Below are 13,567 nucleotides of genomic sequence, written 5' to 3'. Positions count from 1 at the left end.
CTGCCTGGAAGGGGCATCTTTCCCTAATTCCTTAAGAGGTGCCAAGTATGCTTGCTGATGCCCTAGAACAAAGTTAAACCACACACACACACCACACACACACACAGGATAACAGGTGGATCTACAGTTGATGGAAAGATCGTGTCTTGAAGATGCTATGTCACTCTGAAAGGAAGATCCCGGGAGGGAGAAGTTCAACAATGAGGTGGCTACAGACTAGATTTGCAAACGACATGAAATTAAGGAGAATTACTCATTAGAAAGAATCCTCCAAATGTGAATAAGTTAGGAGAATTAGCCTAACAGAATAAAATTTTTTATTGATACGTGTAAAGTGTTGGACACAAAGTTCAATAAAATGCAGTAAGATGGTGAAGCCAAACTCAGCAGCATGTGAATACTTTAAAACTTAAGGGTTTAGTAAAAGGGTAATATTGCTGCCCCAAAAGCTAATGCTCTCCCAGGATCCATTTAAAGAAATATACTATTCATAATAAAGGCAGAAAAAAAAATCTCATTCTGTTTTATTTGGATGTTATTTTGTTCAGTTCTGGGCACCGAGTTTAGTAAGAGCACTGGCATAATAAATCTTGTTTAATTAGTATACAAAACAGGAGGAACATTGAAGGAACTGATATATAGCCAGGTTGGTGAGGGGACGTTGACAAGGATGTAATGAAGATCTTCAAGTACTTAGAACTCTTTGGTGGAATCAGGCTAATTCCAGTCTGAAAGACTACAGGGGTCAAAACAATGGAGCAAATGTGCTGTGAGGGAACTATATGCCGGGCCCTTTGCAATAGCTAGATGTTGTAAGGCAGTGGATTTCTGAGTAAATTTAACAGAGTAAATTTAACAAAACTGAAAACGAGTGAGCATTCCCTCACTTCAGGAGTCCAAGGAAAGGTTATCCATGATTCTAAAACCTGTCTGCACCTTGAGATCTAATTTAATTGGTTTCAGGGAGAGCCTAAGCATCAGGATTTTTCCAAAGCTCCCCAGCTATTTATAATGGGCAATCAGGTTTGATAAATATTAAGCTAGATGACTGCTTGTCTGGATATGAACTAAATAAGAAATTAAAATGAGAGGCAGGTAAATGAAAATTCGTATTTTTTAGTTATATTATATGCCAGGCATTGTGCTTGGCATTTTCACACTCTAACCTTTATTAACTATGTTAATACTTGGAATCTTTTAGCACAGTGCTTGGAACATAGTAAGCTCCCAATTGGTTGCTGTTGCTATCCTCTCTATAACCATATAATCCATTCTCCAAATATATCCTGGGAGAATATTAGCTTATAATAAAGATATTTTCATCCCTGCATTACGGACAAGGAAACCGAGGCTCAGGGAAGGTATTTACTTTGGCTAATGCACCAGGTGGTAGACTGTAAAACTGAGTTAATCCCAATTTAAAACCAGCCTGTCTTCCCTGTCTCTTCAAGTTGCTAATAAGACATTTGGTTATTTATAAAAATTAGCAATTTACCTAACTGACCTTTTACATTTTTAATAGAACCATTTCTTCCTGGCCTGTTCTCAGGGAAATTATATTAAATGCAAATCCTGAAAAAGTGAAGCCGAGAAGTAGACATTGTTTTCCTAACGTAGCCCCATGGAAATTCTTCTGTAGGTTTCGAGAACCTCTGAAGTCAGAGGAAACAGATCAAGGTGACCCTACAGAGCTCAAACAATTCACTTCGAGCAAACATGGAGATGGAGATGGTACTGTTCACAAGTGAAACACCTCCCATTCTGATGAATGGATAAAGATTGTTATCTGTCACTTCTATACAATCTAGGACTTCAATTATATACTAACATTGAGGTAGAGGAAGATGGCCCTGAGGGTGTATGGTCCTGATCATCTCTGACACCTCCTCCTGGCCACATTAAGCCCCCGAATTTTCTTATGCACATAACTAGTTTGAGGATGTGAATTTGCTGAAGAGGAAACATCCAAAGAATGGCACCCCCTTAATGAGATAGATAGTTCCTCAAGGGCAAGGACAACCTTTACTTTACTATCCCATATAATCCTTAATATAGTATCCAATACAAAATAGTAATTGCTTCAAATTGTAATTTTCACTACACTTTAGACAACACTAATTTTCAAAAATAAAATGCACTTTTCAGGAAGGTACAGAGAATATAAAAATAAATATTAAAAAATAAAATAAAATATACTTCTTCAAGTGGTGAGCATTGAATTGACTTGGTCCAAAGCTAGCTTGGGATATTTTCTTTCTGTTGCCTGCCAATTGTTAAAATTTGGAGCCCACATAACATACACAAAATGGTGTGTTTACTGACTGAAATTATTTTCTGAGCTTCATGTACATCTGTAAACCAAGAAATACAGACCATTTTATTCTAGAAAAATATGAAGCTGTAGGTCATAAACGTTGTTAGAGACTATTTATTTATTTTTTACTTATTTATTTTTGGCTGAGTTGCATCTTCCTTGCTGCGCCCGGGCTTTCTCTAGTTGCGGCGAGCGGGGGCTATTCTTCGTTGTGGTGCGCCGGCTTCTCATTGCGGTGGCTTCTCTTGTTGCGGAGCACGGGCTCTAAGCGTGCGGGCTTCAGTAGTTGTGGCTCACGGGCTCTAGAGCACAGGCTCAGTAGTTGCAGCACACGGGCTTAGTTGCTACGTGGCATGTGGGATCTTCCCGGACCAGGGTTCAAACCCGTGTCCTCTGCATTGACAGGCGGATTCTTAACCACTGTGCCATCAGGAAAGCCCGAGACTACCTTAAATAACCAATGTAACTATCAGTGCAAATTTGGCACCCATATCTACCCTACTTATACCCCAAATTAATTTACACAATACATTTTATGAAGTACTGAGTATATCTTAGGTACTCAAAAACAAATTGATTAAAGACATATCATTTTACCTTTTACCCATTGGCTTCTAGCTATACTTTACGCATCTTGAATTTTAGCTAGATAAACCTTGCCCTAAAGTCACAAAAAATTTCATGGCGAGAAAAGATTAACATGTTAAACTTTTACAGATATTTTATATGCTTTGACATATTCATCAAGAAATCTAGAACCACACTGTCCTATATAAAATTTACCAGCAGCCACTTTTTAAAAATAGGTAAGTAGGGGAAATTAATTTTATTAATATATTTATTTAACCCAATATATCAAAAATATTTCAATATGCAATCGATATAAAAATTCAGACATTTTACATTCTGTTTTTCCACACTAAGTCTTTGAAATCAAGTATGTATTTTATACTTTAGCAGATCTCAATCTGGACTAACCACATTTCAAGTGCTCAATAGCCATTGGTGACAAGTGGCTACTGTATTAGACAGAACATGTCTATAGAGTCTAACCCCCTTTCTATCTCCAGTGTGATCGTCACCTTAAAATGTACAAAAACAAAGCACATAAAAGTTGATCCAAAATTAATGCCCTGTTAAAATAGCAAGTGAAAAGTTAGTTATAGTGTTTAAACCTTTTCTAATTATTAAACAAGAAATTTATTTAAGAAAGGCTTTGCAAATTTGTTGACAATCACTTTTACAAATGCCTTGAAAACTGTTTTCTTCTTTCCATTACCTCATCAAAAGTCTTTTCTGGGTACTAAGTTATTTTGTTCTTTTTTTCCATTTGAGTTATTCATTTTGTCATTCAATAAATATTTATCTGGTGACAAGTACGGGCAAAACATTATGCTTGATGCAGCAAGGAGGATAAAAGACACCCTACCTCTGCTTTCACAAAGCTTTCAAATTAGAAAGAAAGGGAAAGAGTGAAAAACATGTGAAAGTATATCTCTTTATTTTACTGTATCACTGTGTCAATTATTTGGACATCAGTCTTTCCCCAATTCTTTAACAACAAAGGGAATGGTCTTGTTATCTTCCCAGGGCCTGACAAAATGCCTTAATATTTGTGGAATTCACTATAATGAATTATTACATGTTATTTTCTAGAACAGAGGTCCCTACAAAGTACACTAAGTACAAAAAGAAATATTTCATCTTCCCTAAGAAAAATAGAAAAACTATAAGGCAAAAGAGTTATCTATGACAGGCCTTAAAGGATTTGACACAGAAGGTGGTGAGGTTTGAAGAAAACAAGTTTCTACAGTTGAGAAAGTATAAGGATAGAAGAGTGTATCACTCATGATAAGAACTCTATGAATGTTTGCTTACTAAATGCACAAGTGAATAAAGAAAGCCTGAATGACCTGAGAATATCATTTATAGAGACAGAAATGGAGGCTTTAAGGAAGTGAAGGGGGGATAGTGTTACACAAGCAGTATGGAAAAGAATGCAATCATGAGGAAGAAGTTGAAATTGTTACCATTTTAAAGTAAAACAACAGAAACAACAAACCTCCCTACTGAAAGTACAGTAGTGTTCCTCATTTTCTTAATTTTGGGATAATGCCTATTGTATCCATTTAAGAACTTTAATAATTCTATAACCTGCCATCACCTAGAACAATTTCTTCATGTGTGTTTATGTGCAGGGTGAGAAATAAGAAATCTAGCAGAGTAACATGCTTTTATTTTACCATCATGCATATAAGGAAAGACAAATATATCAATGGTATACTTTCAATGAGACAGAGCAACCTCACGAGTATTTATGCTACTTAGGAAAAGAGACACATCAATTACTAAGTTGTTAACTGGGAAATTATCAAGACAATCAAGCCACACATTTTTAGTAAGTTATTTTTCCACGAAGACAACAATTTCCAAAGTCTTAATAATATGACAAGAACTAGTTATTCAAATTATATTTCTAAGGATACGGTTTTAACAGAAACAAGTTGAAATCCGCTATAGATATTCATTTAAGTCTCTATATCATACAAGAAAATAAGACTGTTCCAAATGTTCCCAACTGAAAGCAAAATAAAGCCTGTACAGCTCAATTTTCCCAGTAAGCAGAAATAACATAAGAAGATTTACTAAATACTAGTGAAATAAAAGACACAGTATTAATCCTCCTCATAAAGTCAGTCAAATGAAAACGAGAGAAAGCACTCAAAGCTGAGTTGCATTTCTTTAAAGATCTCTTCTCTAGACAACATATTTAACATTCCAACCCCCTTCAATTCTCCCATGTTTATCCTGAGAAAGATAACTTCTCTCATCACCACTGACAGAGCAAGAACCTTCCTTGAACGCTCTCAGTCTTAATTTTAGGCCCAATTTTTACCTGGCTCATTTTTGCCTGTGGTCTTCTGTTTAGTTTCCCATGCTTTGGGCACCCATCACAGTATCTTTAGTTCTTCCATCCATTAGGGCCTAGATATCGCTTTTCATTTAATCTAATAAATCTGTCTCCCTTTAAACCCTCTAGATGTTGCTAAAGTGGGTGGAGGATAGGGAAGAAAGCAGAGGGAAGTAAGAGCTCTGGTAGTCTATTACACAAGACAACCTGTCTCTGGAAATAATGGAGAGCCAAATTAAAACTAAAAGACCTGATTCTGCAGATGTTTATGAGCTATCACTTCTTTTAAGAGCCAGGAGAGAGACAATGGAGAAAGTGTACTGCCACCCTGGCACTTAATCACGCTCCCGATGAGAAAAGGAGGCACAAAGAGGTACCTAGATTTTGGCTGAATTCACTAGTTGAGGCTGAGAAATCCTGGTACTTTGAATGGACACCAGCCTTAGACCACCCTGCCACAAGGACAAGTCTAACTTGTCACCTCAACCACTTGCCTGACAGTTAATAGGGTTCTGGATGATGGGAGTGGAGGGAACGGGGGTGGGGGTGAGGAGTAGAGGAGAGGTCTTTTGGGGAGAAGAATGGAAGGTCTTTTGTGTGCCGGCAGGAAACCTGGAGACTGTTTACCAGAAACCAGAGTGGGGCTGACAATAGTCTAGAAGATGTTCATCCAGTAGGTAGCAGCCAAGGGCACAGCCAGTAGCAGACAGCGACAGGTGGTGACCAGAGGCACAAGAAGAGCAATGGAGTCACATAAATCATACAGGCCAAGTGGTCCACTGCTGTTCTCCCTTGATATCATTAAAGCCGCAACTGTCCACAGGCCATATGCCTGTACTGCAGAGAGAAGTGGGTAGAATGGGCTCCTAGACAAATCTAGAATTCCAGGTATAAGAGGCAGACCGGAGGCCCTGGGAACACACGGGGTCCAAGTAGTGCAGATAAAGGCAGTGCAGTTTACATCATCACAAACTTGGCTTAGGAGTGGTGTGAATCATGGCCATGCAGCATGTGATATTAATGCACATGTGGAAGTGGTGGAGCGTGGTCATGGTAGTCTCAATCTTGAGGCTGAGAGAACTGAATGTCCAAGGGAAAAAGGCTGCAGAAATGTCAGAAAAAGAAAGGGGGAAAAACATTTCTGTTGCCCAAGCACAGGTCCAGCAAGGGGCGGAAAGGGACTTTATGCAGGAACATTACCAAGGGCAAAGTTTAACCAGACTGGAACCCAAAGGGCCTGGGGATCTCCACTGGCTCCCTTATTGGGCGACGTCTGGCTCTATGGACTCCTTCACGCAGCAGGTAGTATTGCAGTGGATTTGGCCACAGGTCCTCTTTGATAATCTCAGCAATCCTGTCAGACTCTGGAAGGCTGTGGTCTGAAAACCAGGTGAAGAAATTGCAAACGACCTCTTGGTTCCTGCGAATGAAGGACTGGGGTTCACGGCCCCGGCGCCATATGATTGGAGTGGAAAGAGACACCACTCGGCCAGAGGCTCTGACCTCATATTCCTTGACAATCAGCTTGTTTCGGAAATAGGGGTTTCTTCGAAAGAAGAACTTGAACTTGCAGCCTGTTCGAGGGTGCCTGAGCTCCTTCACCTCCAAATTGGTTATGTATCTTAACATCTCTGCATCTCGGCCCCTAATCATGGGGGACAACTGGGGGTGGTTCCGAAAGGCAGTGACCCAGAAGCCCGGGATATTCTGAATGATGTAGTTCCTCCGCTCCAGGTAGTGTCGACGCATCCGTCCGAACTTATGTTCTAGTTGCTGAAAGGCCCGGTCAGCCTGAGCATTCACAGTGTCCAGCTCCAGCTGGATGGCCTCCAGAGGGTTCATGCGGAGATCCATCCGCAGGGGCCGGTGCCCTGCCTCCTCCACCACTCTATTCTCCACCATTTCTATTTCTTCACCTACTGGCTTCTCCTCCATCTCCATCTCCTGCTCCACTCCCTCCCCCTCCTTCACTCCTTCCTTCTCCGCCACCTCCTCATCCACTGCGACTGAGAAGAGGGGGCCCTCTTCAGTCTTCACTTCCTCAGCCTTCGCCTCCGCCATCAGCTCAGATCCGAACCTCTCCGCGCCACAGGTTTCTAGGGCCTTCTCCCCACCCGGGCCCCGCGGCTCTCCCCGCCGGCAGCCATTTACCCGGCTGCCGTCCGTCGCCAGGGGTACAAACGCCGTTTCCAGTCTCTCACTGGGAGGCGGGGCCTGCTCTTGCCCCGCTTCGGGCGCTACGTAACCGCCATCCCCACCGCCTCCGATCTGGGGCTTACCGTCACAGACCGGATCTGCGGGAGCAGCGCGGGGGGCGCCCCGCTCCTCTGGAAGCTGGGACGGTGCGGGCGCCACGGCTTCGAAGCTCCCCTCACCTGTCTCCGCCATCACCTGTGACGCCTCGGTTTCCTCACGGAGCTTCAGGCACCTGGGAGAACCCAGGTCTCCGGGGGCACGGTCGGGGACGGTGAGACTGGGGGTTTCAGGGAGAGGCATCCTCTCGACCCCATCCGGGCCGCTCATGTCGGCAGCAGCCAGACAAACGTCAGGCTACCGTCTGCTTTTCCCCGCAGAAGCCGCGCTCGGAGAAAACCCGCCGCTCTCTCCACCCACTCGCTAGTCTCGCGAGCCTCTCCGTGAGGGTGACGTCACGGCTGTAGATCTCACCCTGACGCGAGAATTGGCAAGTTCTGGCGTGGCTTACCTGGTACCGTGCGATCCGAGCGTGTTTTCTTAGTTTTATTCCTATGAATTTAATCGGGTGGACTGGTAGTTTGACTTACGTAAATAAATGTGGCTCGCACTCAGAGGCTGAAGCAGTGAGGACCTTCCCTGCGATGCATCTGGAGAGTACCTACAGCTTGTAGGGATCCCAGTACTACACTGCCTGCTGTCGTCTGAAAACATGTTTTTCTGGTGTTTGGTATTTTCTAGGCAGGAAGGTAAATCTACTCCCTGTTATTCCATAATGGCCAGGAGCAAAAATCTTCTTTTTATTTTTAAACTAAGTTGAATAGCAAATTGTTTCCCTTTTCTCAAGTAGAAGTGAAATGAAAATATTCTGACCTCTGACATCGCTGGGAGAAAAAGCTACTGAGCGACTTTTCACCACGAAACTGATGCATATTGTTCCTTGCTAGTCTTACCTTTATAATCTGCATCAAAAAAGAGCTTGTCCTAAGTAACGTCTGCAGGAATTAAGTCAGGATCGATTTGCTAAATCTTGCTCCATGGCCCCTCACTGCAGGAAATAGAAAAGCTATTTCCAGCCCCGTAAACTATTAATCTATTAACGAGTTTAGTTCTGCAAGGAGGTAGGAAAGGTTGGCTTTGGTGAAGTATCTATTCATGGTAATTAGCTCATAGAGCTAACTTTAAGAGGGATGTCAGTGTCTCTGGTTTAGTTTGTTGACTTGTGAGGAAAACTGGTGTGAGAGAGTTAGGAGGCCTCAGAGGAATACCGGTGGAGGGGCCACCCACTGCCATTTTTATGAAGAAAAGCCAGTTAAAACGGTAACCAAGATGGTCGTAAGTAGAAAAACGGCATAATGCCAGCTTTCAGTTAGTTTCCTCAAGGTGTAAAAGAGGCAAACGTTTTTTTTTCTATTTGCTTTGCCTTGTATAGTAGACTGAATAATGCCCCCCCCCCAAGATGTCTATGTCCTAACCTTCAGAACCTGTATGTTATCTTAGGTGGCAAGAGGGACTTTGCAGATTTGATTCGGTTAAGGAGCCGGAGATTGAAAGATTGTCCTGGATTATTCGGGTGGATGGATCCTGTGTAATTATGATGATAAAAAGGAGGCAGGAGTGTCAAGTGTGAGATGTGATGACCAGAGCAGAGGTGAAAAAGAGAAAGAAGAAAAAAACAGATTTGAAGATGGAGGAAGGAACGAAGATCCAAGGTATAAAGGTAACCTCTAGAAGCTGGAAAGGAAGGAAATAGATTTTCCCATAGAGCCTCCAAAGGAATGCAACTGCGCCAGCACCTTGATTTCATCTAACCTCCAAAACTGTAAGATAATTAATTTGTGTAGTTTTAAGCTGTTAAGTTTGTCATAATGTGTTACAACAGTATGAAATGAACACTCCTTGGGTTGAGGTTTGGTTGTGTCTATGTGTGGCTCAAGTTTTTCCTGGCAGCATCCCCTTCAACCTCACTATTGCTTCCCCTGAGGTCCTTCCCAACAGCTACGATGTATCATATCTTGAGTCTCTTTTTGGCTATCAAGTCAAGAAATATACTTAGGCAATATGTACACAGAAGGGCAAAGTTAAACCCAAAACCTACCATAAAATATGTTTGAAAAGACTGTGAACTCCAGGACAGGGTCATGGTTTTGTTTAGTACTGTTTACCTAGTGCCTGGTACACTGCCTTCCACAGTGTTGCATAGATTATTAGAATGTTAAACAAAGGAACAGATGCACAGAATACGGTTTCTTCTGCCTGCAGCTTGGTGCTTGCAGAAGTAAGGGGCACATGGGTTGTCACCCTGCTCTCCTCCCTGTCAGCCACCAGCAAACCGGAGGACTGCTCTACTGTCTTCAGTAATGAAATCCTAGTCAGAATGAATTTGGACATATGCATCAAAGCCTCAGAAAGCATAGAAAAACCACAGGGAAAACAGTTTTGTTTTACAAATAATGTATATTTGTGTGGTCACACTGTATGACAAACAAACACTGAAAGGACTGACATATTTGGGTGAGTTTACATAGCAAAGCCTGAAACCACCAGCACTGTATTTCCAATTCTTCTCTCATTTCTGAACAAGCCAAGGTAATGATTCCAAGCCTTACTTCATTTCTGTCTGCAAGAAATGGATATGAGCCTGTAATGCATGGCTGAAATTACTTTTGTATAGATAAGAATGAATAATGGAATTTTCCACAAGGCCCACTTCTTCCTCATTACTATGAAATCATCCTCTGTCTTGGAACTAGAATAATTTAATTTGGCCTAAAGTGGAAGCTTTTATTACTAACATGCCTTCTGTTTTTGAGCGGAAGACAGTATCAGGCTTTGACCAGTACTAGAAGATGTGGCTTTATTTGTCCAAGTCACCATTATGATGTCCGAAAGTATAATTAATTAGTACTCTAACTGATAATGTTAGGAAAGACTCCAGTGATAGGTGGTGCATGTAAATGTAATCAGGACTGTGGTGAGTGTAATTTCCCCCAAAAGTATTGAGACACTTTGGGGGAACCCTTCCTTCTCTTATTGTCAGTACATTTGAAAAAGGCCATGATATGGGCTATTTGGTTGAATGAATCAGGAATGAGGACAAACTTAAATTTCTTCTAATTTTAATTATCTGAAAATCACAGTAGAGAAGTGATTGTGATTATAACTCTTTATTATAGAAGATGGAGGGCCGAGGTTATGATCACTTTGGAGTAAGTGCTCACTTTTGAATAAGAGAAGGGGCAGCTAGAAGCAAGGATTTAGAAGGAAAAGCAGATATGTGTGTTCTATGCCATTTCTTTTTTTAAAGAAAGTGTCTGCTTGTCAGAAGGAGCTGTCTAGGATTTCAACCTGCACCAAGTCTCACATGCTAAAGGAGTTACTTTGCCATGCAGGGAAAAAAATGTGGTTGCTATTTGCCACAGAAGATTGTACTTATTATAGTAGGGCTATTCCTTGTGAGTTCTTCCTTTTTTAAACCTAAAACCTTAAAAGGGATATGTGTCTCTTTTATATGAGGCAGGTTATCCTGCTCTCTGAAACACACTCTATTTGGGCAGATACTACCCATTCTGTAAGACCTCACCACAAACCTTTCTTGCTTTAGATCGTGCTAGGCATTTTACATGCATTAGATTGTCAAACGTTATAGAAGAGGAAACAATAATGCTGAGAGGTTAACTGCCTTAACCAAGGTCATACGCTACATTTTGTCTCCCTGTCCCTAACTCTACCCCTAAAGTAGAGTTCCTTTACCACTCTACCACTCCTCCTCTGAACTCCTGCAACTCTTATGAGCTGTGCCATGCAATTTAGATGTAATTATACTCTTCCTCTTAGTGACCCTGGTTGTTTCATACATGTCAGTCTCATCATCCCAGCATCCCAGCATCATTCCATGAGATAGGAGCCCAGTTGCTTCTTCCTTTGTATTTATTCAACATAGCATGGAGCTGAGATTTTGATAGATTCTTAAGGATATTTGTTGATTTGAATAAATTAAAACCTTAATGATCTTACAAAAACTAACAGTGTGTCTGTACTGCTTTACATTTTACTTGATGAGGGAATATGTTTTGGTTATGTTTCATATATTACCTTCTTGCACTTTGGAATCTAAGATGTATTTGTACACTACAGAGCAGTTGTGGGGCAGTTGGCAATAAACCCCACTACCCCAAGGAATCTAATATATTCTAATATGGTTCTGTGAGGAAACGTTCACACAACTATGAAATTGTTCTCCATATTTCAAGGAATCATTGATTCTTCAGGAAAGATTTCTCGGATGGTAATGATTTTAGCAGAAGTTCAGACATCTTTGTTTTGCAGAATGATATATTTTATGCTTGTAATTAATGAAGCTTTCACATATTTACTGCTTCTGATGTACCAGTCACTGTTGTAAACACCAGCCCATTGTATCATTTAGTTCTCATAAGAACCCTGTGAGGTAATGCTGTTATGACCTTCATTTTACCCACTAGGGAAATGAGGCAGAGACTGAGTCACTCAAAATTACCTACAAAATGATAGACCCATGATTTAAATCCGGGTAGTTTGACTCAAGAGATCATGCTCTCTGAACAAAATGCGAAGTCACTTCTTAAAATAAGAGCATAAAACTGTCCTCTCGGGGGGGGACCTTGAAGATGGCGGAAGAGTAAGACGCGGAGATCGCCTTCCTCCCCACGGATACACCAGAAATACATCCACACGTGGAACAACTCCTACAGAACTCCTACTGAAGGCTGGCAGAAGACCTCAGACCTCCCAAAAGGCAAGAAACTCCCCACGTAACTGGGTAGGGCAAAAGAAAAAACAGAGACAAAAGAATAAGGACGGCACCTGCACCAGTGGGAGGGAGCTGTGAAGGAGGAAAAGTTTCCACACACTAGGAAGCCCCTCCGCGGGCGGAGACTGCGGGAGGCAGAGGGGGGAGTTTCGGGACCGCGGAGTAGTGCACAGCGACGGGTGCGGAGGGCAAAGCGGGGAGATTCCTGCACAGAAGATCGGTGCCGACCAGCACTCACCAACCCGAGAGGCTTGCTGCTCACCCACCGGGGCGGGCGGGGCTGCGAGCTGAGGCTAAGGTTTTGGTTTTGGACGGAGCTCAGGGAGAGGACTGGGGTTGGCGGCTTGAACATAGCCTGAAGGGGTTAGTGCACCACGACTAGCCGGGAGGGAGTTCGGGGAAAAGCCTGCACCGGCCGAAGAGGCAAGAGACTTTTTCTTCCCTCTTTGTCTCCTGGTGCGCGAGGAGAGGGGTCTAAGAGCGCTGCTTAAAGGAACTCCAGAGACGGGCGCGAGCCGCGGCTAAAAGCGCGAACCCCAGAGACGGGCGCGAGCCGCGGCTGAAAGCGCAAACCCCACAGACGGGCGCGAGCCGCGGCTGAAAGCGCAAACCCCAGAGACGGGCGCGAGCCGCGGCTGAAAGCGCAAACCCCAGAGACGGGCGCGAGCCGCGGCTGAGGGCGCGAGCCCCCGAGACGGGCGCGAGCCGCGGCTGAAAGCGCAAACCCCAGAGACGGGCGGGAGACGCTAAGGCTACTGCTGCCGCCACCAAGGGGCCTGTGTGCGAGCACAGGTCACTCTCCACACCCCTCTTCCGCGGAGCCTGTGCAGCCCGCCACTGCCAGGTTCCCGGGATCCAGGGACAACTTCCCCGGGACAGCGCACGGCGGGCCTCAGGCTGGTGCAACGTCACGCCGGCCTCTGCCGCAACGTCACGCTGCCTCTGCCGCCGCAGGCCGGCCCCGCACGCAGTGCCCCTCCTTCCCCCATCCCCCAACCCCCGGCCTGAGTGAGCCGGAGGCCCCGAATCAGCGGCTCCTTTAACCCCGTCCTGTCTGAGCGAAAAAACAGACGCCCTCCAGCGACCTACACGCAGAGGCAGGGCCAAATCCAAAGCTGAGCTCCTGTGAGCTGTGAAAACAAAGAAGAGAAAGGGAAATCTCTCCCAGCAGCCACAGAAGCAGCGGATTAAAGCTCCACAATCAACTTGATATACCCTGCATCTGTGGAATACCTGAATAGACAAGGAATGATCCCAAATTGAAGAGGTGGAATTTAGGAGCGAAATCTATGATTTTTTTCCCTTTTCCTCTTTTTGTGAAGGTGTACGTGTATGCTCCTGTGTGACATCTAGTCTG

General features: G+C 43.4%; 1 protein-coding gene and 1 long non-coding RNA gene across 2 annotated transcripts in view; one reads left to right on the top strand and one right to left on the bottom strand.

The window, feature by feature from the left end:
• Positions 1-4,528: 4,528 nt before the first annotated feature.
• On the bottom strand, positions 4,529-7,838 carry TSPYL1 (TSPY like 1). Its single transcript, XM_032651487.1, has one exon. It carries the CDS (start codon positions 7,746-7,748, stop codon positions 6,438-6,440), a length of 1,311 nt encoding a protein of 436 aa, XP_032507378.1. The 5' UTR covers positions 7,749-7,838; the 3' UTR covers positions 4,529-6,437.
• A 92-nt stretch (positions 7,839-7,930) lies between these two features.
• LOC116763507 overlaps positions 7,931-13,567 on the top strand; it is a 38,543-nt gene continuing 32,906 nt past the window's right edge. Inside the window, exons 1-2 of the long non-coding RNA XR_004352542.1 lie at positions 7,931-8,167; positions 8,919-9,240. This is a non-coding gene — a long non-coding RNA (uncharacterized LOC116763507). The remainder of the gene's footprint in view (positions 8,168-8,918; positions 9,241-13,567) is intronic.

The sequence above is a fragment of the Phocoena sinus genome, chromosome 12 (genome assembly GCF_008692025.1).
Source record: "Phocoena sinus isolate mPhoSin1 chromosome 12, mPhoSin1.pri, whole genome shotgun sequence".
NCBI lineage: Eukaryota > Metazoa > Chordata > Mammalia > Artiodactyla > Phocoenidae > Phocoena > Phocoena sinus.
Note: the sequence above shows the minus strand (reverse complement) of the source record. Positions and strands in the feature narration are given on the sequence as shown.